General features: G+C 41.2%; 2 protein-coding genes across 17 annotated transcripts in view; one reads left to right on the top strand and one right to left on the bottom strand.

Annotated features, from left to right (window-relative positions):
* Positions 1 to 23,805, bottom strand: part of LOC109421116 (chloride channel protein 2) — a 349,200-nt gene that overhangs the window by 128,566 nt on the left and 196,829 nt on the right. The window lies entirely within an intron of this gene.
* Positions 4,053 to 23,243, top strand: LOC115255928 (chloride channel protein 2-like). The gene is made up of 10 exons (XM_062849584.1): positions 4,053 to 4,545; positions 13,813 to 14,050; positions 19,612 to 19,707; positions 19,768 to 19,939; positions 19,999 to 20,626; positions 20,697 to 20,798; positions 20,867 to 21,101; positions 21,162 to 22,451; positions 22,512 to 22,608; positions 22,680 to 23,243. The coding sequence occupies exons 2-10, from the start codon at positions 13,904 to 13,906 to the stop codon at positions 22,949 to 22,951; spliced, it is 3,039 nt and encodes a 1,012-aa protein (XP_062705568.1). The 5' UTR covers positions 4,053 to 4,545; positions 13,813 to 13,903; the 3' UTR covers positions 22,952 to 23,243.

Below are 23,805 nucleotides of genomic sequence, written 5' to 3'. Positions count from 1 at the left end.
ACAACTGAAAAATCAGCATTTTTGACCATTTTTTAGATTCCGAAAGAAACTTACCTTATTTTGTTCAATAACTCAAAAACGAGTAGAGATATCGCAAATCTAAGCAAATTTTTGGCCCTTTAGGGTCCCAAAATCACCAGTTTTAGTAGGATAGCGTATTTTTTGCTCGAAAAAATTTCATGTTTTTTTGGTCCCATACAATTTTTGACAACTTTAGGCCCCTTGAGGGACCACTTAGCCTTGAGATACGGACTTCAAATTATGACACGATCATTTCTTAGCTAAAACGATCATTTTCCACTAATGAACTTAGGGAACCGCGCTACTTGGGCGGTGGCTTCTATATTCGTCTGTTTTACACTATATACCTCAGTCAAATTTGAACCAATTGACATAACTTTTGGAATGTGGCGAGATAGGTATAGCATCTACCCGTGTACAACATTTCAAGTCAATTGGTTCAAAATTGACTGAGTTATAGTGGAAAACAGACGAATATAGAAGCCACCGCCCAAGTGGCGCGATACCCTAACATTCCCAATTTTTGCAAAATAAGTAATAATACTGCTCATATTCGCCGTCGTTTCTGTGATTTGGAGTCGCGAAGCCTAGTGCTGCAGCCGAGGTACTACCTATGGCGGATCAGATGTCCCTCCAGCAATCTTTAAGTGTAGCTGCGCCAAGCTGCTCTTCCATTGGTAGGGCCACTGTTAGCTACTGTGGCTAGTCTTGAGCCACTTCTACGTTACACGACTGCTCGATGTTGATTCGCGCCGTTCGACTTCGACGCGAGGTAATAACCACTGTCGAAAGTTTTGAACGCATGCATACAGCGACTAGGTAGTGATCCGAATCTATATTCGCACTGCGGTATGTGTGGATATTGGTTATATCCGAGAAGAATTTACCGAGATCGATTTGATTTTCTGATTGATTGTTGGGTGATCTCCAGGTGGATTTGCGGGGGAGGAAAGTGTTTAGAACTACCATACCACGATAGGCTGCAAAGTTTACGCATCGCTGGCCGTAAATAGTTTTGCCAATGTAGTTAACTAATTATAATTTATCACACAGAAGATTGTCATTCGATATTTAGGCTTATTCTGCGCGGCGTGTGAGGTGAGACGGACGGTTTCGTCTCACGTGGCGTGTGACGACTAATGCAAATAAAATGGGATCGACTCCACTTTTGTCACCTCATTCGACTCGTCTCACCTCACACGCCGCGCAGAATAAGCCTGATTATTTTGCCTTAATAATGATTGAAATTTGGCAATATTTGAATCGAGGATTCTTTCTTAGTTTTTTTTTTCCATAGGCGATTCTTTCAAATAATATCGTATCTATATGTTGATGTACATATAACAATATTATTTTCTTTAAATTTTACCAAACACTGTCCTATCTTCGAACATTTACTCTTTTTGAATAGTTTTGGCATTTTATCCGAGTTTTAATTTTTATTTAAGTACCCGCAAGGATGGGAAAAAAATCATTAATTTATTGCGCATCCCTCACTCACATCCACGCACAATCTGATGCGAGTGTGCTTCTCCCCCAGCCAAGCAAAATCTTTCCACTTTAATTGCCCATTCTTTCTTATCGCCGAGCACCGAGCGACGCAAGCAACGACGGCTGAATGAATCGCTACCGAATCTGAGTGCCGAAGGCGAACGAACCAAGATTGAACGAATGTTTGCGTTCTGAGTCGGGTGCGAGAGCATTCATTTTGGAACGTTCATTTGGCGTTCAGTGGAAGCATTCAGTACTGGGAATTAAATCAGTGAGTGCGTTTTGATTCAATCAGCTGAATGCCACTCGGTAGTTGAGAGAGCGAACGTTCTTGTCGTATACACCGATGCAAGCTGATTCATTTCGCACTCTATTTGTTTCTCTCCTGATTCGCTTCGGTGGCGTCGGTGGCGAGCCGTTCGTGTTGCGTTCGTTCCTAGTGCGCCGTGCTCTCACTCAGCATGGGGTTGTTGGCGTTCTTTTTGCTATTTTGCATCGCCGGCATTCGGGTGAGCGAATGAGTTTTCCCATGCTTGAGTACCCGTTGATCCGTTTTTAAAGGGTGTTACGGTCAAAATTTGGTCACACCATTTTTTCGTAACTTTAGTCTGCGTACACCAAAACAGCTTATTTTTAGACCAGTAATGGTACATTATATGTAGCTTATACCATAAAAATTTCATCAAAATCCATTAAGTATTGGTTGATATATAGATAAAACCAACGACTTGCCTTTTTAAAATTTTGTACAAAGCGCTCCATAGTCAATTTTCGGCAATTTAAGGACAATAAAGCACAATTTTGATTATAGAACTACCAATACTGCTCCGATTCTTATGAAAATTTTACAGTATAATACTATTATAAAAGCGTTTTCTTAGTTAAATTTTGAGCCATTTTGTATGAATACTTTCAAAGTTGTAGCAGTTTGAATATGTAAAAAAACTGACCGGGTGCCACTTAAAAAATATAACTTTGTAACGGCTAGATAAAATTGAATGGAATTTTTATACAACATTTTGACATGCAAACTTTACAAACAGAAACATTTTCATTGAAATCAATTAATTTTTTCTGGCTATATAAATAAACCAGTAAAAAATGTGTTCTTATTTTTGAATCCTCTTTGTACAAAACTTTTAATTGTAGATCTTATGGTATCGGCTACAAACAATGTACCATTAGTGGTCCAAAAATTAGCTATTTTGGTGTACGCAGACTAAAGTTATGAAAAAAAATGTGTGACCAAAATTTGACCGTACCACCCTTTATGCTGAAGTCTGAACATTCTTTTATGAATTTCAATTTGTCTCTTATCTTTTTATCAATTGGATCTTTTTGTCCATGCGACCTTGTGATCTTTTGGGCATTCGACGTTCTTTCCCGCTTGACATTTTGTCATAAAATCCTGGGACCACTCTGCGAGCCTTTGAGACCTCCGAACTCTTCTGAAACCCCCTGAGACCTCCGTAGACTCCTTTGAAACTCGACTGAAACCACCTCACCATCTAAAACGCCCGTGACATCCCCTGAAGCCTCCTCAAAACCCTTTGCAGCCTCCTGAAGCCCTTGAAACACCCTGAGACCCCAGGAGCTTTCATCCAGAAACCCCCTTAGATCAATTGAAACGTCCGTAAATGCCCCCGGAACGCCTCTAAATCTCCTGAGATCCTTCGAAGAGCCCTTGAGCTGGGGCCACTTTGAGACGCCCCGAAACCCCCTGACATCCTCGAAAACCCCTGAAACGCACTAGATAACTTATGGAACAGCTCTGGGACACCAAGAAATGCCCTCAAAATTCTCCTGAAATCCCCTGTGACCTCTTAAAATTCCAGAGGACCTCCCGAAACCTCTATGAAAACCTCTGAAATGCCGCTAATCCCCTTGAAACCCCCTGGGACTCTCTGAAACCCTTCTGAGATCCCCTGAAACCCCGGGTCCTCTTTACACTTTCTGAGATCCCTTCAAATTCCTCTAATCCTTACCTTACCCAACCCCACCTTGGGAAATCTTCGACGAACGAGGTTTTTGCTAGTGATGTACTTTTTACAAAAGCGCGCGTCATGGAGGGTTAACAGTAGAGCTAGGGCGGCGATTTGTCTCTCGCGTAGTTACGAGAGGTTTCACTCATACATATCTGTCTCTCGGCAAAAACGGGAGTCAAGCACTTGAGATTGTATCATCATACAAAGGATATTTTCGCATCGCACTGTGCATGTCGACAATCCCTGCTTGGGACTTCCTGAAACCCCCTGGAACATCCCATCCCGTAACATCCGCCTGAGACCAACTGAGTGCTCCTAAAACGCCTCGAATCCTTCCTTAGATCTCCTGAATCCTCTGAGACCCCCTCGACAAGCCTCGTTGGATAAATGTACGACTCGTACAGTAAAAATCATTATTTTGCAACTCGTTGCATAAATAACTAGGTTTTAAAATAGTAAAATAATTTTATTATGAAGACATTCGCTATATAACGCCAGCCAGGAAATCCGCCACTCACGACATTTCATCCAAGCTGCATATCGGCCTTCCCGATCGAGATCAGATATCAAAGTATTTGCACACTTGATTGAAAATTATCACGGGGCGTACGCTCGATTCGATGGGTAAGGGCTTGCTAATGTCGCTAATTTTCGGGTGTTTTGTTCCAACCAGAGTACTACGGATCCGATCAGTCATTTTATGAACATTCGTTCGTGTGGATCTGTACAATCAATATCTGATTCCGCATAGCTAGTAGCAAGGTGAAAAGCTATAAGACATTCGGTAACGCGTAGTTTGGTGAAACATTCTTAGATCCTGGCGATTCCTGTGCTCTGTGAGTTTTTGCTGGAACAAGGACCAAAAGAATAGAAAGAAGTTAACGGAGACTATGTTGTTACATAATCAGATGAAACAGTTTTAATAAAATTGACTAGTCAAATACGGTGGAATTGTGTGTTATAATTGGGTTGCAGTTTCAATTGTTCCATACCTGTGTTTATGTTGTGAAGTTTAGCTTGTGTAATGTGGACATTGTAAAAGCATTGGGTAAGTACATGTTGAACACCAAAAAAATTCTACACATAAATCACGTGGTCCGATTTCCTCAGAACACTCGAACCATTATTAACCAATGTTATGAAATCCTATGGATCACATGGATCATTGACCAGAAAATTGTATTTTTATCATAAATTCGTGGTTAATGATCGTCCCCAATATAGTCCGAAATCAATAGTTCTATTCGCTATTCAAAAAGTTTAAAAAATTCGCAATAAAAAAGCAAATATAAATAATGAAACATAAATTCAATAAATTTGCGCAATTTGTCAAATAGAACAACGTTCAAATTTGATGGCACATTTGCATGCCTATTTGTAAAATGAAATAGGCATTTCAGTTCAAGTTATTAGATTCTTCATTTACAAATTTTCCTATAGATACAGTGAGATTCATTTGTACCTAAAACCCATAATCCATTCTAATAAAGTCGAACAAAATATATAAGAAAGACAAATGCTTACCTTGTAGCGAACATGCATTTTAATCTAATAAATGGTCATGTGATGCTGTAAATTCGAAGTGTCAAAATGTTTTGCACACCATCAAACGTTCCCTCAATATATACGATATTTTGGGGGCGTGGTCAACACTTGGTAGTTAATACTTTTCTAAGTATTTAATTTTTGAGCAGACTGCTCTTGAGACTGCATATTGTTTTATTGTTTAAAAATCATTCAGAAATCGCAAATACTAAGGTATTCCAACACCTGTGAATGTGTGAAAAATCGAACTTTGGAATGGTTAACAGATTGAATCACTTCTTTTTCTTCTTTGTGGCTCTACGTCCGCACTGGGACTTGGACTGCATCGCTTCAACTTAGTGTTCTTTGAGCACTTCCACAGTTATTAACCTTCCGTAAATCGCGCGGTTGACTAGGTAGCACCACACTAATGCTGAATACAAAAAGCGAGATTTTTTCAATGTGTTGTACAAAATACAACAGCGCGATCGCTCGAGGGTTGCATTAATTAGTATATTCTGAGGCGAGTACAATAATACTCTATGCCCAGGGAGTCGAGAAAGTTTCCCCGACCGGAACGGGAATCGAACCCGCCGTCTCCGGATTGGCAATCCAAAGCCTTAACCACTAGGCTAACTGAAGACCCTGGGGATCAGAGATTGAATCACTGATACTATTGAATTATGGAAATATTTCGCATTTCCTTCATTATGAAAGTAGCCAATCAGGTCGTCTGCACTTTGAGAGATTGAAGTCGGCCATTATGGAGGACATATTGGGGTTTTATTGTAACTATAACTAGATTTCGCGACATGTGCAAATTGAACATTTATGCAATTCTATTTTATATTACTCATTTTGGTATCATGAAGGCCAACTTTTCCGAAATGGTCCATAATACAACTGAAAATAGTAGAAATAATAAAGCATTTAATCGGATTTTTTGAAGAATTTTTGGAAAGACTCGATATTAAATATTTTTTAATCTGTCCCTTCAAAATGCTAAATCCAGTCAAAAATTATTGAAGAGGGGGGAGACAAAAAGTCAAAATAATTTTGTATCAGCCTTACAAGAAAATATATGTTTGAGCCAATAGCCTAGCTATATGCTTTAATGAAATACCAGTTTAACGATATACGCAGGTTGGACATTTAGGTATAATTCTAATTAACTAAATTGTGTTTTAATGATCATTTCAACAATCTATATATATAAAAATGCAGTGGCATACGTGGGACCGCGCATAACTTACGAACGGGTGGTCCGATTTGGGTCGTCTAAATTTTGTTCAGTTAGTTTTCACCCAAGGAAGGTTTATGAGGCCTAAAACATGGAAAAATTGAGAGTTTTTGAAAATCGGGTTTTCATACATTTTAAACGGGGACTTGGGCGCTTGGCTAGGGACTTGAAACGTCAAAAAACGCAGTAGGCAAGACAAAGTTTGCCGGGTACAGCTAGTATCATATACAAAGTAAATAACAAGCTAGGATTCATAAAGAGATTCAATTACCATTTCAATGACCCTTACACAATCAAGACATTGTATATTACATATGTGAAACTCCTTGAATATTGTAGTATTGTTTGGGCTCCATATCATGAAACGCATGTAAACCGTATATAAACAGTTTCTTTTTTTTTGCTCTTCGTAAGCTTGGCTGGACGATACTACCTTTGCCTTCATATGAATCGCGATGTTTGTTAATAAATGTAGTTGGTCTAAAAAATAAAGAAGCGAATATGCCATGATAGCTTTCATTATGTTATATCACAAAAAGTCGATAGCGCAGTTATGCTAGAAAATCTTAATTTTTATGCTCCCACTCGACAACTTAGAAATAGAAATACTAAATACCAAAGAACTGACTATGGCATTAACGGGCCTATTAATAAAATGTTGTCCTGAATAGAACAACAATTAAAAAAGTTTTCTTTTCAAGATACACAAGGCAATAAGACATGTAAAAATAGGAATCAAGAATGTTATTGTTAAAGATGTTATTTACTATATATTTTACTGTAAAATTTGGTCTAATTTGGTGTTTTTCTTCTAGGGTTCCTTCATTGTTTTTTTACAAGATATCTTTTGGGATTTCTTCAGATTCTTCTCATAAGTTCCTCTCATACATTCCATTTACCAGAATTTCATTAGAGATTCCTCCCGTTATTCCTTTATGGATTTCTCCTTAAATATTCTTTTATGGTTTTCTTCGGGCATTTGTTACGGAATTCTTTAAACGAATTGCTTTTCAAGGAAACCTTCATTGATCTTTCCCGGGTTTTCTTTGCGGATTCCTCCTATGATTTCTTCAGGAATTCTTCCGGGAATTTTTCCTGACACATTTTTAGATATTCCATAAGAATTCTTTCAGAGGTATCTCCCAGAGTTTTCTTATGGATTCCTTTATGATATTGGAAGGAAATCCTTTTGAGACTCTTTCAGAAATTACTTCAAAATTGCTTTAGAAATTTCTTCCGGAATTTAAGTTGGAACTCCTTCTGATTTTTCCTGGGTTTACTTCTGCGATTCCTTCGGAGATTACACCTGGAATTCATTCATGAATACCTTCAGGCATTCTTCCCTCATTTGGTTCTCCCGGGTTTCCTTTAGGAATTCTTTCAAAGATTTTTCAGGGATTCTTTCAAGTCTTCCCATGGGAGATTTCTTCACTTATGTCTTTCCGGGATCCTTTCTGGCATTCTATTAGGTATTCCTCTCTAGATTTGTTCAGGGATTGCTTCGGGGATTTTTCCTTGATTCTTTCAGGAAATTCTCTCGGATTCCTTCATAGGTGTCTTCTTGGATTTCTTCAGGGATTATATCAGGGATTCTTCGCTGAACTCCTCCCATGGTTGGTTCAGGGGTTCTTTTCGGGAGTTGTCCTGGGATTCTTCCCTGAGTTTTTTTCTGTGATTTCTCGTGGGATTCTTTCACAGATTGCTTCTGGAGTTCCTTCCGGGATTTTTCTGCCGGAACTATTTATAGGATTTCTCCCGTGATTGGGCTGCAAAATGGTCAGTCAACAAGGAGCGTCCTAAACATCTCAGGTCCTCACAAGTTCCTACCTCGTGCTTCCATGAGCCATTCGATGACAAAGACCGCCAGCCAAGAGTTGTGTGTTTTTACTGGACGTGAAGCATCCCAAGTAACAATTCTACTTTTGTGGCAATCCTGAAGTAATTTCTAAGATTGAATAATAAAACTTAGCAATAAAGCTCTTTGTTCTGCAAATCCGAGATTAAATAGGCATAAAATATCCATAAGACTAATCTGGCCCACTCTTCAGGAGATCTTCAAGGCTGCTTTTGAAGACTGCTTTGAAACTAGTTGTATTTATGTACTTACACTGATGATTGATTATAAGAACTTCATAAAACTTTAACAAGAATAGCTTGGGGCATGTTGATCTTTTAGCTGTCTTTCTCAAAAGTGCTAATAGTGCATAATAAATGAAATCTTTTACCTAAGCATTATGCAGATGCGAACTAGTTTTGTTTCATGGATGAAATGTTAAATGAACTGCGGATTAATTTTCATCAAATTGAAATGGCTAAAGCATTAAAATTGCCTGACAGATCATTGATGACAGGGAATCAAAATTTTGCGTGCCATACCCACTTTGTCGTTGATATGCCACCCAAAACATACGAAAATAACAAAGCGCCCCAAAAATAATATCAATCATTAATATACGAAGACATAAATTTCGTATAAAAACAAAAGGCTACGCCACTTTTTCAATTATATCTAAACATGGCTGCCGTTCCAAGCGAACAAAACTCATGCAGCCGCCATCAATTGTAATTACCTTTAATCCAAACCAACTCAAAACAATGATGGAACCAAGTCGCCTTGCATGAAATCTACAACATTTATTGAAGATTGTTTTTACTAGTGATAATCTTAAGGCAGATTTGTTCGTCTTAAATGAAACTTATTCGTTTTATTCAAGAGTAACAGCCTTTGACAATTGTTTGTTTATTTTTTTGGAGCTAGAAAGATGTTTCTGTACATTTTGCGTTAGGAAGTGCCAATTATATTATAGTTTCGTGTATTTAATTAGTGCATTACTACAATTTACTAGTATTACACTATTTAGCATGAGCATGCGAAGAGTCACAGTAAGTACCCATTTCATTTTTGATTAAAGTTGCTGTGGCCTGTGTGAGTAACTGGCTGAAGGTTGGACGACAGCAGCAAGTTACTCGCATTTTTGATTGGCTATAAAATGAATATTTCGTCGATATGATTACTTTTGAGCACCAAAACTGCTAAATTAACAGTGAGCAAAAATGTTTGAGTGTTTATATTTGCATAAGAAAGCCAATTTGTTGCATAATTTATTATTTATAATTCGTTGTTTTATTATTCCGCTTAGTTCTTGTCCAGGGTAGAGGCTCTAGCTCAAGAATTGAAAGCTTTAAGAAGTTTTTAAAGGAGAACAACTCAGATGAATTGTACTTGAATAAACGAAGCATACACTTTTAATAAAATTAGTTGATGTTATGTGTTGAAAATAACTTCAAATACGTCTTAAAACTTATTATAAGATTAAATGCCTTAGTAAATCAAGTTGTTTTATGCGCGATTTTCATAATTAATTTGAAGAAAACTTGAAAACCGCACACAAACGGAGATTATTTTCTCTTGATAAAAACAACTATAAATGTTTCATGAATTCTTCATGCTATGATAAAGCTTCCATAAAAATAAACAAATCTAAAAGGAATTTAAATTGTTACTTGGGATGTGAACTGTTGTCCTTCTGACTTCAACTAAAATGAGGAGGTACGTCCCGAGCGTCTGTTCACCAAGGAGGTGCGGCTCAAACAGCGTCTGTTCTGGCATCCAATGATTGAGCATGAAATGCTCCTCCAACGGAAGCTATACCTAAAGTAGCAGCCCTACCCTAGGGTCCCCAGTTAGCCTAGTGGTTAAGGCTGTAGATCGCCAATCTGGAGGCGGCGGGTTCGATTCCCGTTGCGGTCGGGAAAATTTTCTTGATTCCCTGGGCATAGTGTATCATTGTACTTGCCTCATAAAATACAAATTCATGCAAAGACAGCCCTTCATTTAATAACTGTGGAAGTGCTTAAACAACACTAAGTTGAAGCGAGGCCGGCCAAGTCCCAGTGGGGACGTAGAGCCATAATGAAGAAAAAGAAGCAGCCCTACCACGGAGGATAGGGGACCTTGGGCCAAAAACTTACTGTTCTCGAAACCCAAAAACCGTTACAGAAACTGAAACTGAAAGATTACGAACTGATTAAACAGCAGCGGTTAATAATTGGAACTTGGAATAACCCAGCAGGGTAAACTATTACAACCAGCCATGCCGTATGAAGCTTGAGATCCAAGAGCTGAGCGAAGTCCGGTGATCGAATTTTGGAGACCACAGATTGGCGTATATAGCCGCGGCGGTAAACGCCCGGGTATTCAGCATGACCATGCTGAGGGTGACGGGTTCGATTCCCGGTCGGCCCAGGATCTTTTCGTAAAGGAAATTTCCTTGACTTCCTTGGGCATAGAGTATCTTCGTGACATTTTACTCCTGTACAATTTTTTAGTTCCATTTTGGCCCCATATCAACTGTGCAAAATTTCAGCTCGATCGGAGAAACTATATTTTAGCGCCAGCCGTTTTAAGTTTTCATACGATTTACTATGGGGAAAATCACTTTTTCAAAGAAAAATCGTCACAGGTTGCCCCTTACCCCTTAAAAATATATCGATCAATGATTTATGTAGGAAATTTTACGAGGAATAAACCCTCTGAAGACCGCAAAGCGATTTAAGGCATGTGTAAAAAGTTATTGACTGAAAACCGAATGGCATGTCAACGCTATTTAACATGTAAGGAATAACAATAAATAATAAAATCTCGTCATTTTATCGATCGGGTATGGCTTAATAACTTTTTCCACCAATGTCGCATCGCTTCGCGGTCTTCGGAGGTCTGATTCATCGTGAAATAAGCTACAGAAATCATTCAACGAATTATTTTTATGGATCAATGGGTGACCTCAAGCAATTTTTCTTTAAAGAAGTAAATTTTCCCCATAGTAAATCGTATGAAAAACTAAGAATGGCGGGCGCTAAATTATAGTTTCTTCGTTCGATCTGAAATTTTGCACAGTTGATATGGGGCCAAAATGGAACTCAAAAAGTATACAGGAGTTGGAGTTTTTCCATTTTTTATATTTTCCCATATAAACCGTGTACCAGGCTAGTGCTCATAGAACACTAAGCTGAGAAGCAGGCTTTGTCCCAGTGAGGACGTTACGCTAAGAAGAGAGAGAGAGAGAGATTGGCGTCAGCCAGCCCGTACACAGAAGTGGCGCCAAGGGAGGGGTTGTTCCCAATTTCAGCAAAAGGCGGAAGAGCGCCTAGTGTATGACTTCAATGCGAAGGTTGATTCCGGCAACTCGGACTATGAGCACGTCATGGGACGACATGGTCACGAAGAAATGAGCGAGAACGGTGAGCTGTTTACAGAATTTTGTGGAAACAATGACATGATGATTGGGTGATCTTTCTTCCACCGCCCCACAACCCCTGTTGAAACGCTCGTTCGAGCACTTTGGAAACCTTTTTCAAGTATCGGCCATGCTACCCAGCCTGATCTGCCATGTCATTGACGAATTACCAATGTCAACACCGAAGCTCCATCATTGTAGGAGATAGAAACAGCCATCCGTAGCATGAAATCTAACAATCAGCCGAGTTGCTCTAAATTGATCCCGCAGTATTTGCACAGCTGCTGCATCAATTATTCTGCAACATCTTGGAAATTACGACATTTCCGGTGGACTGTATGCAAGACGTCTTTTAAAAAGGTGCCCAAAAAGGGTGACCTGACTGTATGCGAAATAATTGGCGGGGCATTATGTTACTGTGCATCGTTCTCAAAGTTCTCCGCAAAGTGATCCTTAACAGGATACTGGAGAAGATTGACGCTACTCTCCTGCGACAGCAAGCAGGAATCCGCGCCGGACGATCCTGCGTGGACCATATTGTCACGCTCCGTATCATATTGGAGCAGACGAATGAATTTCAAGAGTCTCTCTACCTGTTGTTCACAGACTATGAAAAAGCATAAAAGTCTCAATCTCGAAAATACGTGGAAAGCCCTCCGGCGCAAAGGTGTCCTTGAGGAAATCATCAGCCTCATTGAAGCATAGTGCGAGGCATTTCGTGCAGAGTACTGCACAACGGTGTCTTTTTTATTCATAAACGCTTAACCTAATTTTCAGCTCTATTGTCTACTTGGTCATTACGTTGAGCGAACACAATTGACAGCTGCAATTACACTTTCTACCGCGCCTAAACGTATTCTATTCCATTTCTACTATATCGAGCTGATTTGTCGCTGCTTTCATTTTCTACCCTGTTCATGCTAGAATTGACGAGGTCCTGGTAGGTGTGATTAATCGTGAATCAAATCGTGGGTTTCTGTAACAGCCCATTACTATGGAGCACCAAAATGACTTCGAACTGGCTGATGACGTTGCTTTCCAAGCACCTAGCTCCTAGCTCAAGCTCGATGATCTTGCCAATCGCTTCTCAGTGGCAGGTCTCACCATCAACGTCAACAAGACCTAATCGTTGGATGTAAACACGGTCAACCCTTCCAGCTTTACGGTAGCTGGGCAATCAGTGGAAAATGTTGAAAGCTTCCAATATCTTGGTAGCCAAATGGCGGCCGATGGCGGCACCAAGATCGACATAGGTGCACGGATCAAGAAGGCGAGGGCTGCTTTAGTGTTTCTATGAAATGTATGGAAAACCAGGCATATTAGTCAACGCACCAAAATCCGAATGTTCAACTCAAACGTGGAGTTTGTGCTGCTGTACGCCATCGAAACCTGGTGTGTATCAGATGAGAACACTCAACGGCTGCATGTCTTCATCAATAGATGCCTACGGTATATAATTCGTGCATGGTGGCTTCACAATTGCATCTCCACTTGGAGCTCCACCGTCGATATAATGAATTCGGGAACGGAAGTAGAGGTGGGTCGGCCACACTCTACGCAGGGGCGGAAATGAAATCTGCAAGCAAGCGTTAGATTGGAACCCAGCAATGAATTCGGGAACGGAAGTAGAGGTGGGTCGGCCACACTCTACGCAGGGGCGGAAATGAAATCTGCAAGCAAGCGTTAGATTGGAACCCAGCGGGACAGCGCATCAGAGGCAGACCCAGAGGCTCATGGCGGCGCAACATCAACAACGAAATCAAGCAAGTCGACAGAAATTTGACTTGGCCACATGTAAAGGCGATATGGCGGGCAATCGCCCAGGATGGAGATTTTTCAATTCGACTCTCTACACCACCATGGGTGCCCAGGAAAAAAATGGGTGCTCAGGACTCAAACTGGTAGTTTGCTACCATAATTCGTAATCATATTGACTTTTGAAACAAAACTAATGACTGTAAATAAAACAACGGTGGTCTTATTTTGCTTCTCCCTATGATCATGCTTATAAACTTGGGAACGTCGAGTTGACTAAATAAGCTAATTATTGAAAAAAAAATTATTATTAATTATTACAAATTAATTATTATTACAAATTATTACATTTTTTGTAGTTATTCTATGCTTTTAAAATACGTGCATCAATGATCCCGAAAGTATTGGTGCAAAATAACTGTTGAATTTGTGTGCGAATATTTGAAATATCGTGTAGATTTCTGGTCAACCAGATAAGTCACGAAAAAAGATAAAACTAACATACATATCAAGATATGTTTTCTATTGTACTCTCATTTTGGTATTTTTTTTCTAACAGGACAGCTTCGGGAACTTAGCAGCAGGTATCATTTCCACAATCAGAAGCACAGGATTGCTGGTAAAAGGTTCCAAAACTTCACTCATCAACTATGTCGAAAGGAAAATTGCCCGAACAGAAGAGCTTGCTGCCGGGGTCACCACCTAGCATCATCATCACCAAGCAAAGTGATACGGCCAGTTCAGATGACAACGACATAGAAGAAGTACCGGAAGGCTTAGGCTATACGCCTACATTGGTAAGTGCGCCCCACACCCACATGCTCTGATTGCAGAATTCCTGTCCCATTCCGGATGATACCAACCAAATCCTGCCGTGGTGTGTTAAATGACGGCAGTCTCGTGACGACAGGCCGATAAATATTTGCGATCGTGAGACTCCAGGTCGACGCATACTCGTGCCGTCGTCCGTACGTGATCACTATTTACCCGACATTCATGCCGATAACGAACGCTAATGAAAGCCAATAATTAGCATGTGATCTTAGGTGATGACTAAACTAAACTGATGTTTTCGTTACTGGCGCGCTTGGTTTGGTTTCGATTTTTTTCGTACAGAGGATCATGTTCGTAAAATTTGCAATATGATTCTTGGCGGCCGGATGCTAATTCGTTTTCGGTCAGGTTATCAGCTCAGAAAGCGCAGTTCTTTTGTGCAAAACAGAGATGCCATATATACAAATTTATTTGTATTATACAGATTGCTCATTTTATATGAAATACAGATTTTTGAGCTGGGATTTTTGTATGGGATACAGATTTTTCACCGAAATTTTGTATGGGATACAAATTTTTGGAAAGAGTGATACAGATTTTTTTTTAAAAATCATCTGGCAACCCTGGTGCAAAACCAAAATGCTTGTGATGAAAATGTGTTCACTGTGTTTCATTCACGATTTTCAACATCATAGGTGGATTTTCACTGCGAAAAAAATTGTTTTGAACGAATTACTTTTGAGCTTTTAATGTTCTCAATTATTTCTTTGGTAAATTGTTCAACCTTTTATTATCCACATAAAAGTTTAATATCATAACTGAGCACGATGTTTAAGATTTCTATGCGGTAATTGCATCGTACAAGGTCGAAAAAGACTTTATTAGCAAATGGCTAAACTAAGTTCATGGTCGCACACAAACTTTTGACATTGTTTTTTGTGCAGTCTCTGTAAGGATACTCAACGAAACTATAGCATTTGCTGAGAGCAATGACCGCTGCATAGGACCTTCACACAATTCTATCAATTTACTTTTTCGTTTAGCGGGTACATTTCTCCATCTACAGATAAGTTGAAACATTGACAGAGCATTAAAGAAGTGCATACAATTTATGATAAATTAAAAGTGATTGTTAGATAACTTTATAAAATATACAAGTTTTAGAATTTCCTTATTTTTTAATCAAATTTGTTGTGGCTTCGTGGTCGTGCGGCTAAGGTCACCAAGCCTTTAGTCGCATCGTGCTAAGGAGCGCGGGTTCGATTCCCGCTACAGCTGTCAGGAAAAGTTTTCGGCTGTGCCACTGGGCGTTGCATGCTAGTCCGTTGGCTTGTGTCGTGCCTTCTTCAAAGAGCAAATAGCTCACTGGAAGCATTAAACGTGTCTGTGTCTTTTTTTGTCGAACAATTGCTAACATTCAGTTATTTGATCAACATAAGATAAAGTATCCCGCTACCATCCTCGGTCACAACATATGGTCAAGGGGCGTTCTTTTTTTCTTCTAAGAAATGTGCTTCTTGTGTCGAGCTACTGTTAGGCCAGGTCTACAAAAAGTAACGTCTATAATCGACTCTGCTTTGCGTTTCGACTAAAGGTACTTTTCGTACCGTAATCCGGGGTCAAATTGATCACTTTAAAACAACTTTTGCGGATAACATTGGTGACAATTTAAATATCGCCAAAAGAATTTCTGTAAAATCAGTACCCAGTGGATCTCCTTGAAACCATGTGACAGAATTTAGCTCAACAACTTTAAACTTTTAGTTAAATTAATTCAAAAATCAAAAAATTGAGGATACCACTTTGGGGCGAAATTGATCAGTATACAATTAAGCATCGGTTAAAAGGATAAAAATCCTTATCCACTTAATTTTGCTCTTCTAAACCCGAATAACGCGTCAAAACTCTTACAACTAGTGAATTTGACACTTGAAATGTAAAATAAAGTTTTGAAATTTCCCTCTTAACGCCTAAAGGTAGGCAATTTCCTTTGATGTAAGTGATTTTTGTTACTATAAATGACTTTTTCGCCAAAAAAAAGAACTTTTTTCAACTTATTCATATTCAGAATAGCTTCATAACTTTCCAACCAAGGCTCCACAAAAATGTTAAAACAAAAAAAAATACGGGAAGTCCTAGTGGCAATCGATTGTTTAGAAGCAATAATTTCAGCTAAGTTAGAAATACATTGCAAATTCCAAAAAAAAAAAAATAAGGCAAAACTAACTTTTTTCTAAACAAATAAAAGTCTAAACTCATCTCTAGACATCTATGAACTAGATGAGGTAAGAAGTTTGAGATCATTGCGACGTTTAGAAGTTCCTGGTATGCAATTACAATGTAGTACCCAAATGATCAATTTCACCCCGCTGATCAATTTGACCCCGGTTTACGGTACCGACGTTAGCCTTATCGCCATCAAGCTTAGCCAGTGATTCTAGCAGACTCCACCGGTTTGTAATTCGGCATCCCCATTCCATGACCCAGGCATTGAAGTCACCCGCTATTATCACTGGCCTTGGAACTGCTCGATTCACCACCGCGTAGGCGCATAACATCTACAGAAGAAGACCCTGTTTACTTTGGCGACCGCGAAGCCCTCGTAAGTCGTAGACACCAACTCCTAGACGGGATATTTACCCTTCGTGCCCTTGTTAGCGTCCGCCACAGCTAGCTTCACCAAGACTACATGTGTCCCTGCCACGCCCTTTTGTAACCGAATGGCGGCGGTAGCCATCTAGATTTCGCACTGTTGTCACAGTGCCGTGACAAGCTCTTCCACGTCAGTGATCTTGTCTAGGTGTTTCACCTTCAAAATCGCCTCCGCTGTAAAAGCACTCACCTCAACACCTTCGCCACGGACCTCTTCCGTCAGACTTTTGTAGACGACGCCCCCTTGCGTTCCTTGCCGAGCTTGAAGTCGAGAATCATTTCACCCGTACGTGTAATACTGCGCAAGTCGGCTCCCAAATCCACAAGCTTGGCGTCGCTCCTCATCGCTTTCAATACTTCCGAGTACTTGGACTGTTCAGTCTTGACGACTAAAGCGTCGCCCTTCTCACGCTTGGCACCAACCCTCCTTCGTTTCCTAGGCCTGGTGTCCCTACGCTCCTGCACCTCCTGCGGTTCTTCTTTCGTTCTTCCGTTATACTTTGGTCCAGGGGGCGTCCTTCCAAGTGATTGCTGAGGACGAATCAGTTGTTCCCTTCGATCCGGGACGGGCTGGCCTTTTTAGGCCCACTCTTCCCCTCTTTCCGGCACGCCTTGCCGGGGTCCGACTTGCAGGCTTTACTACCGACCTCCGCGGTTGTGGGCTTCGTGTCCGTGCGGTTTGTGCGGGTTCGATTCCCGCTTCAAAAACTCCCGAAAAACTTTTCGTCAAACGGAAAATTCTCCATTGGGTCGCTGGGTGTTATGCGTGTTGTCCGTTGTCTCGTGTTAGTGTAATGTTCAGTCTGTGCAGCCTCTAGGTGAAGACGGTGTAGAGTCTTTTTAACAGCCGCCTGGCCTGGCGGGCCCCGCCTAGTAGCTTCTCACATGACGGCTACCTAACACGCTTCTACGATTGCTTGTCGTAAGCAATAACATCCGCCGCACTTTTGGGGCTTCCCGCGGAAGCGAAGACCCCCGTCTGGGTAGACATCGGAACCTTTGACTTCACGCTGCCGTAGTTACCGCTTTGTTTATCGTGGTCCTGCCTGGCCACCATCACTGCTTACGGAATCTAATACGGGCCTGCTTGAAGTCCTTGCTAATATTAGACTTCGCGGACGCACAGTCAATTGTGCTCATTCCACGAATGGAGTAATGTGACAAAAGTCGAAGTCGTATATTGAAGTGAGAAATCTCGATTTGAATGAGGTGACTCTCCATTTGAGTTACACGGTTAGTCACTTCATTCGAGTCTATATTTCTCATCTCGATATACGACTCCGACTTCTGTCACGTCACTCCATTCGCAGAATGAGCACATTGCGTACTGCTTTCACCTTTCAATCACCTTGCGCAGCTATCTCTACCGTCTCCGAACTCCTCAGTCTCTGATCTTCTGGACCCATCTTGATGAGTTCAGCTGTGATACTTTTCTTAGCAGCTGCTTTTCAGGTTTTGAGCTGGTGAAAGGCTTCCTTTAGATCCCTCCGAATTTCCCACAACATGGGAGTTGCGTCATTTCCGTATTCTGCTGCACTGATGTAGTCGTTTCCTCCGTTGCCTTGGTTCCCCGTGACTACGTTCTCCGCGCCATTCAGATGCTCATCGAAGTACTGCTTTCACCTTACGTTCGTCCGTCAAGAGGCTCCCATCCCTATCCCTGCAAATAACGGCTCACGGCATTAAGTCATTCCGAAATGCGGTGTATTTCTGGTAGAGCTTCCGTGTTTCTTGAAAACGGCAAAGCACTTCCAGACTGCGTTTTGTTCTCTTGAAAGAAGCGGGCCCAATGTGTCCGCTTCTGTTTGTATCTTTCCACTGAAATTTTTCCAGGTTGCATGCTACAGCATTACCACCCGCTTACTGCTCCTTCAAAACTGTGTATATCCTCCAACGAGGAGCGCATATCGCCTTGTCGACCCTTTCGTTACGTCGACTCCGTTCCATAATCCGACGATGATCTCGGCTACGTTGTTTATGACTGCTTTTACTATAGTCTAGCAGTTTTCTAGAGGGCCCACATCAAGCTCGCCCTCGTTCAGCAACGCTGCCTTAAGATACTGCATGAATGCCTGAGGCGACATCCGGTTGCTTTAGTCACTCTCGGTTGTGTCGCGGCGATCACCGGACTGTGTGGTGACTGTGTTGGAAGAAGATGCTGCGTATGAATCTTTGTCATCATAAATGCTTCCGAAGTAAGGGCAGTGAACGTTGATTATACTGAAGTTGAAAACCCGACCCTTGATCCTCAACCTGCACATTCTTTCGTCAATTGGCCACCAACTGATTACGTGCCTCGCCTCTGCGTATCGCCCACAACGATGAAAGTTGCCCCAGCTCTGGTAGATGGTATGCAGCGCTAAGATACCAAACCCGTGATCATTTAGTGGATCGGTGAGTATGCGGGAGCTCCCGATGAAATTGAAAGATCGGTAGTTTCACGTGACGAGCTTTTAATCGTAGCTTCTTCTCGTTCGCTGGAGTCATCTCCATTTGTCTTGGTGTGTATTTCTCTGTTGCTATGGTGTACAGTTGTGGGCTTCGTGGTCGTGCGGTTAGCAGCGACAGTCATCTAGCCGTATCGTAAGCCTCGGAGTGTGGGTTCGCTTCCCGCTCCAGTCGGTGTAAATTTTTGGTCAAAAACGAAAAAATCATCACTGGGCCACTGTTTGTTGTCCGTTGTCTAGTGTAAGTAATGTGATCAGTCTGTGCAGCCTCTGGTTGAAGACGGAGTGAATTGTCTTTTGTCCACTGGTGCTTGGACGTTGATCAGCTATGATCTCGATGGAGTCCGCATTACGTATTATCCAGCTTTACAGATCTTGTGCATCTTTATGGATAACTCAACGATAGATATTCCAATTTATTGTATTGTTTGTGGATTAAAGCAAAGAATTATGTTTATTTTAATTATTGTCCTTGCGATCCGCAGATGTATGGTCGTTACACCAAAGACCTAGGACAATACGCCCGACGATTGAGTGTCATTGAGCAGAAGAGAAGAGAGAACGACCAAGCAAGATATCAGGTAAATATTGTTGATCACCGAGGTTCCGAATACTCAATATGAATCATATTTTATCAATAGGAGCTGCTAGCACAAGAAGACAAGCACAGTAAATGTTTCAAAGCCTATTCATGGTTCTGGCGGAGGACGTTCGCCCGACTCGGTGAGGATTGGGTGATTTTGGCATTGCTGGGCTTCATAATGGCCATGTTGTCGCACGTGCTGGACAAGGGCATTGCTGCGTGTACAAATTGTGAGTATTACTAGTGGGTTACTAATGGACTTCCCTCATGCTATGTTTCTTTCTCCTAGCTCGAACATGGATGTATCAGGAGTTCGAGGGTCAACCAGCGATGCAGTACTTTGTGTGGGTGTCCATGTCAGTTTGTCTGGTCATGTTCTCCGCTGGATTCGTGCATCTGGTGGCACCACAGGCTATTGGATCCGGTATTCCGGAGATGAAAACCATTATCCGAGGAGTTGCGTTGAAGGATTACCTAACGTTCAGGACGTTGGTTGCCAAGTTAGTTGGTCTGATGGCGTCCTTGGGATCCGGAATGCCCATCGGCAAGGAAGGGCCGTTCGTTCACATATCTAGTATAGTGTCGCAGTTACTGAGTAAAATTGCGTCGTTCAAATCAATCTACGAAAATGAATCGCACAACTCGGACATGCTAGTGGCGGCCTGTGGCGTCGGTGTGGCTGCATGCTTCGCAGCACCGGTTGGTGGAGTCCTGTATAGTATCGAGGTCACTACGTCCTATTTTGCTGTTAGGAACTATTGGAGAGGATTTTTCGGTTCCATTTGCGGTGCTGCCTTATTTCAGTTGTTAGCTTTATGGTTCCAGAAGGTAAATACGGTGTCAGCGCTGTTCCCAACGTACTTCACAGCTGACTTTCCATTCGGACCACAAGAGTTGTTGGTGTTTGCGTTGATGGGGTAAGATGCTAAAGCTTTTTGGGTGTATCAGTTGCTTACTAATATTAATTTTCATTACATGTTTCTAAAGTGTTGTTGCTGGCTTTGGCGGAGCTTCATTTGTCTGGTTACATAGAAAGTATGTACTATTTGTTCGCAATAACAAGCCGTTGAACAAATTTCTCCAACTGAAGTAAGTGCCATGATTTATGCGACATTGTTTCTTGATACTAACTAACGACTTCTCTGTTCTACAAACAGTCGATTCATTTATCCCTTCATTGTGTCCTTCATTGTGGCATCACTTTTATTCCCACTTGGATTTGGACAATTTATTGCCGGTGGGCTAGATACCCACCACCAGGTTCATCAGTTATTTTCGAACTTCACCTGGAGTCACAATGCACACACCGTCGAGGAAGAACGGATCGCGTCAAATTGGCGAACGCCTTACACTGGTGCGGTAGGAAACCTTGCCCTATATTTGCTATTCCAGGTAAGTTATACTCAACCCCAACGAGATGTTCCACATCAAATTGCATTTTCTCCGTTTTAGTACTCCTTCTCAATTATTTGCACAACCTTGCCGGTCCCATCCGGTATGTTCATTCCCATGTTCAAAATTGGTTCCGGATACGGACGACTCGTTGGTGAAGCCATGGCTTTGCTATTTCCCCTCGGTGTATCCTACTCTGGTCAGCGAATGCCCATCATCCCAGGAGGATATGCCGTCGTGGGAGCAGCAGCGTTTGCCGGAGCCGTATCACACTCGGTCTCAGTGGGCGTCATGGTACTGGAAATGACTGGCCAGATTACGCATTTCGTTCCCGTGATGGTGGCTTCGTTGATTTCCAACTGGGTTGCGGCTCTATTCCAACCATCTCTGTACGAAAGTTACATAGAAATGAAGAAACTGCCTTATCTGCCAGACCTACAGCCCAGCGCTGGCAACATGTATGAAATCTACGTCGAGGACTTTATGGTTCGGGATATAAAATACATCTGGAAGGGAATAAGTTATCATAACCTCAAGAACATCCTGAAATCCAATAAACAATTGAGATGTCTACCGATTGTGGAAAGTCCCGATAACCCCATCTTATTGGGGAGCGTCCAACGACTGGAACTTATTCAGTTGCTCGATAATCATGTAGGGCGCAAGAAACGCCTGGAAGTTGCGGCCAAGTGGATCGAAGAAGAACAGAAACGAGAAGAACAAGAACAACTGAAACGTGAAGAGGAAGAGAAGCAACGAAGTCGGCGTCCGTCGAGATTTGAAGTTTGCCCGGCTCCAGATATTCTTGAGCTTCGCGAGCGTGCAAACAATGAGATGTTACCACCCCAAGCGAAAAAAGAAATATCGTCCTTACTTTCTCCTGAATTCGAACCTAGTTCCAAAAAATCCATCCTCAAGAGGACAAACTCTTTCCCTAGTAAAGGGTTCATTCCGCAGACCCACGCCGAAAGTTCATATGCAACCATAACCGGAGCAACCGTTAACCGTATCAGATCTGCTTTCGACATCATCTTCCGCAAATCGGGTACCCTGTCAGATGTAAGCCCTGATCCGGAAGTTGGCTCCAATGGAACCATCACAGCGCCCAAAAAAGTCCAACTGCCAAAAGCACGCATCATTGATATGTCCATTGAAGAGCAGAAAATTTGGGAACGGAAAGAAATGGCTAAACCGATCGATATCGACAATTTACCCATTGACCCGGCTCCGTTCCAGCTGGTGGAGCACACTTCTATTTTGAAAGTACATTCGCTGTTTGCGATGGCAAGCATCAATCTGGCGTATGTGACGAACATCGGAAAACTGGTCGGCGTGGTGGCTCTCAAGGAGGTAAGAGACTCATATTGATTGGGGAATTCAAAAATGTTGATTCTTAATTCTATGTTGTAGCTACGCCATGCGGTCCAGGGTGTTAACAATGGAACGCTCACACCAGAATCCGTGAAACAGAAATACGAGGAAGAGGCTAGAAAAATGCCCGAAAAAGGTATGTAATTTAAAATTAATCCTTGTAGTCTTGGCATACGAGAGAGAAGTTAATCAATGAATAAATTTCAGATGCCAAATACTACGATGCGTCCTCCAATGAACCGCTACTGCCGAAGGAAGATCGAAACGATAGCAGTGACAAAAAAGCAAGCGATATCATTACATCTTTGGATTCGCCGTTTTGCTTCGTTGATGACTGCTCGGACCAGCTCGGCCTGAACCACCTGGGGGTTGATGACCGAACTAGCAATATAACCATTCGCAGTATCGACAACATTACCTGTTGCAATAACAACGAAAATAGCAATAACAATAACAATAGCCATTTACAGCCACAGTAATAGACTTAGATATCGACTATTACGTTTTTAATTTTACTTTTATTTTGACTATGTTAAGGATTTGTCAATTTTCTGGAAAGTACAATGATGTAAGCTAAACGATCAAATCACAAAAAATTTATATGTGTCGAATATCTCCCAAGACGAGCCCTTCATTGGTACTCAAAAAAACACATGTGGACTCACTTTCAATAGTTGCCAAAAGAAAAAATATTTGTACATAGTATTGAAAATAGGTAGATACAGTTGCCAATAAGATGTGTTTTAACATGTAACTTTTAATATTAAATATCTGTAGAAATATGTTTATTTTCAAAAAAAAAAAAAAATTAAGCATTTTTTTTTCATTTATTTTCCGAAAAAAGTCCTTTACAACCTGGTCTAATCATTTTTCCCGCTGCGCTCCTATCCTCCTATTCCTCCTATCCAACAGAATTTTACCCAACTTTGTACGGCTGTTGTACGGCATTCTAACAACAAGCCGTTTCCACCGTATTTTTCAAGCTTTGGCTGGATGCAGTGCCGGATTTAGGCTTCGGGGGGCCCGGGGCAAAGCCTAGAATGTGGGCCCATAAAAACAATATTTTGAATATATAAACCATGTAATAACGTTTTCTTTTTCATTCATTTTTTTTTTGCTGATTTTTGCGGTTTAGGAAGAAAGTATGTCAAATTTGTTCATTCGAATTATACATTTTTCATTTATTTTCAATGTTTTATGATGATGTATTAAAACCTTAATGCCGAATAATGCGTTCTTCTCATGTCCTTCTAAAAGTATACATTTTTCAATGCAATTGAAAATGACAGTTTAGAAGAGAATAATCAGTGACTATAAAAGAAAAAATGTAACA

This window comes from Aedes albopictus, chromosome 1 (assembly GCF_035046485.1).
Source record: "Aedes albopictus strain Foshan chromosome 1, AalbF5, whole genome shotgun sequence".
Lineage (NCBI taxonomy): Eukaryota > Metazoa > Arthropoda > Insecta > Diptera > Culicidae > Aedes > Aedes albopictus.
This window is presented reverse-complemented; position numbering and strand designations above follow the sequence as displayed.

Excerpts from the sequence above, each read along its gene's own strand:
- LOC115255928 (XM_062849584.1), top strand. The coding sequence starts at position 13,904 with ATGTCGAAAGGAAAATTGCCCGAACAGAAGAGCTTGCTGCCGGGGTCA. Across the intron at positions 21,102-21,161 it reads CCCTATATTTGCTATTCCAG|TACTCCTTCTCAATTATTTG; the intron begins GTAAGTTATACT and ends TCTCCGTTTTAG. Across the intron at positions 22,452-22,511 it reads GCGTGGTGGCTCTCAAGGAG|CTACGCCATGCGGTCCAGGG; the intron begins GTAAGAGACTCA and ends TCTATGTTGTAG.